Raw genomic sequence first — 1,253 nt, forward strand, 5'->3', positions numbered from 1 at the left:
ACTATATATCTATTGATTCAAAGGGATGAAACATATAGGAAGAGTAAAGGAATTTTCCTTCTTATCTTTTTTGCATTCCTACTCAGAAAGAGCAATCAAAATGCTATAAGTCGCACAATAACACCTACTCTTAGACTACTAGTTAATCCAGGAAGTTCATCCTAAGACCACTTCCACGAATCATTTTGAAATCACGCCGCGGTAGTCAAGCAAGCAAGGTGCGTAGAACAGGTCGGCACTCTCCATCACAGACCATGGTGCAACATACTATAACAGATCTCAACGTACACGAAACCACCCCGTTGCAAACACGATACCCACAGGCAGAGACGACGACCTTGGGCGCACTCACGAGCGTATCATCAATTCATCATGAGGCGTGAGTACCTAGTTGGCTTCGCGCTCATAGTCGCCGGGCTCTGGCCGCTGCCCGCGGCTGCGCAGAAGTACGCCGCTATCTTCAACTTTGGCGACTCCCTCGCCGACGCCGGCAACCTCGTCGCGGATGGCATCCCGGATTACCTCGCCACGGCGCGCCTGCCGTATGGCATGACGTACTTCGGGTACCCGACGGGGCGCGTCTCCGACGGCCGCCTCGTCGTCGACTTCATCGGTAATTGATTGATTAAATTTAAACTGGATGATCATCGTCGGTTTCTCTCGTCATGGTTGGTTAGTCTCAGCTCAGCTAGCATTAGCAGCCGTCATTTTCTGAAGTGTGTTGTCTCGGTTGTCTGTTGTGCGCATGAGCAGCGCAGGAGCTGGGGCTGCCGCTGCTGCCGCCGTCCAAGGCGCGCAACGCCACGTTCCACCACGGCGCCAACTTCGCCATCACCGGCGCCACGGCGCTGGACACCAGCTACTTCGTGGCCAAGGGGCTGGGCAAGACGGTGTGGAACTCCGGCTCCCTGCACACCCAGCTCAAGTGGTTTCAAGACATGAAGCCATCCATCTGTAACTCCCCAAAAGGTTCACCATATATTTTATGCTGTTGACACACCGTGTGCGGCTCGCTACATCGTACTGATTTGCTTTGCACTTCGATCGGAATTCAGAGTGCAGGGACCTGTTCAGGCGGTCGCTGTTCATCGTCGGCGAGTTTGGCGGGAACGATTACGCGGCGGCGCTCGGCGCGTTCCTCCCGGTGCAGAAGGTGCACACGTTCGTGCCGCACATCGTCGACTCCATCGGCAAGGGAATCGAGGTGCTCGTCTCTCTCAGGTCTACTTTAGGCCCCTCCCAATGCTCCATGT

The 1,253-nt window shown here is 54.6% G+C and overlaps 1 protein-coding gene across 1 annotated transcript in view; it reads left to right on the forward strand.

Annotated features, from left to right (window-relative positions):
- Window positions 1–280: 280 nt before the first annotated feature.
- Window positions 281–1,253, forward strand: part of LOC125546724 (GDSL esterase/lipase At5g45910-like) — a 3,108-nt gene continuing 2,135 nt past the window's right edge. The window contains exons 1-3 of the mRNA XM_048710878.1: window positions 281–613; window positions 754–969; window positions 1,056–1,251. Of these exons, the coding sequence (XP_048566835.1) occupies window positions 373–613; window positions 754–969; window positions 1,056–1,251 (653 nt within the window). The 5' untranslated portion in view covers window positions 281–372. The remainder of the gene's footprint in view (window positions 614–753; window positions 970–1,055; window positions 1,252–1,253) is intronic.

This window comes from Triticum urartu, chromosome 3, assembly GCF_003073215.2.
Source record: "Triticum urartu cultivar G1812 chromosome 3, Tu2.1, whole genome shotgun sequence".
Lineage (NCBI taxonomy): Eukaryota > Viridiplantae > Streptophyta > Magnoliopsida > Poales > Poaceae > Triticum > Triticum urartu.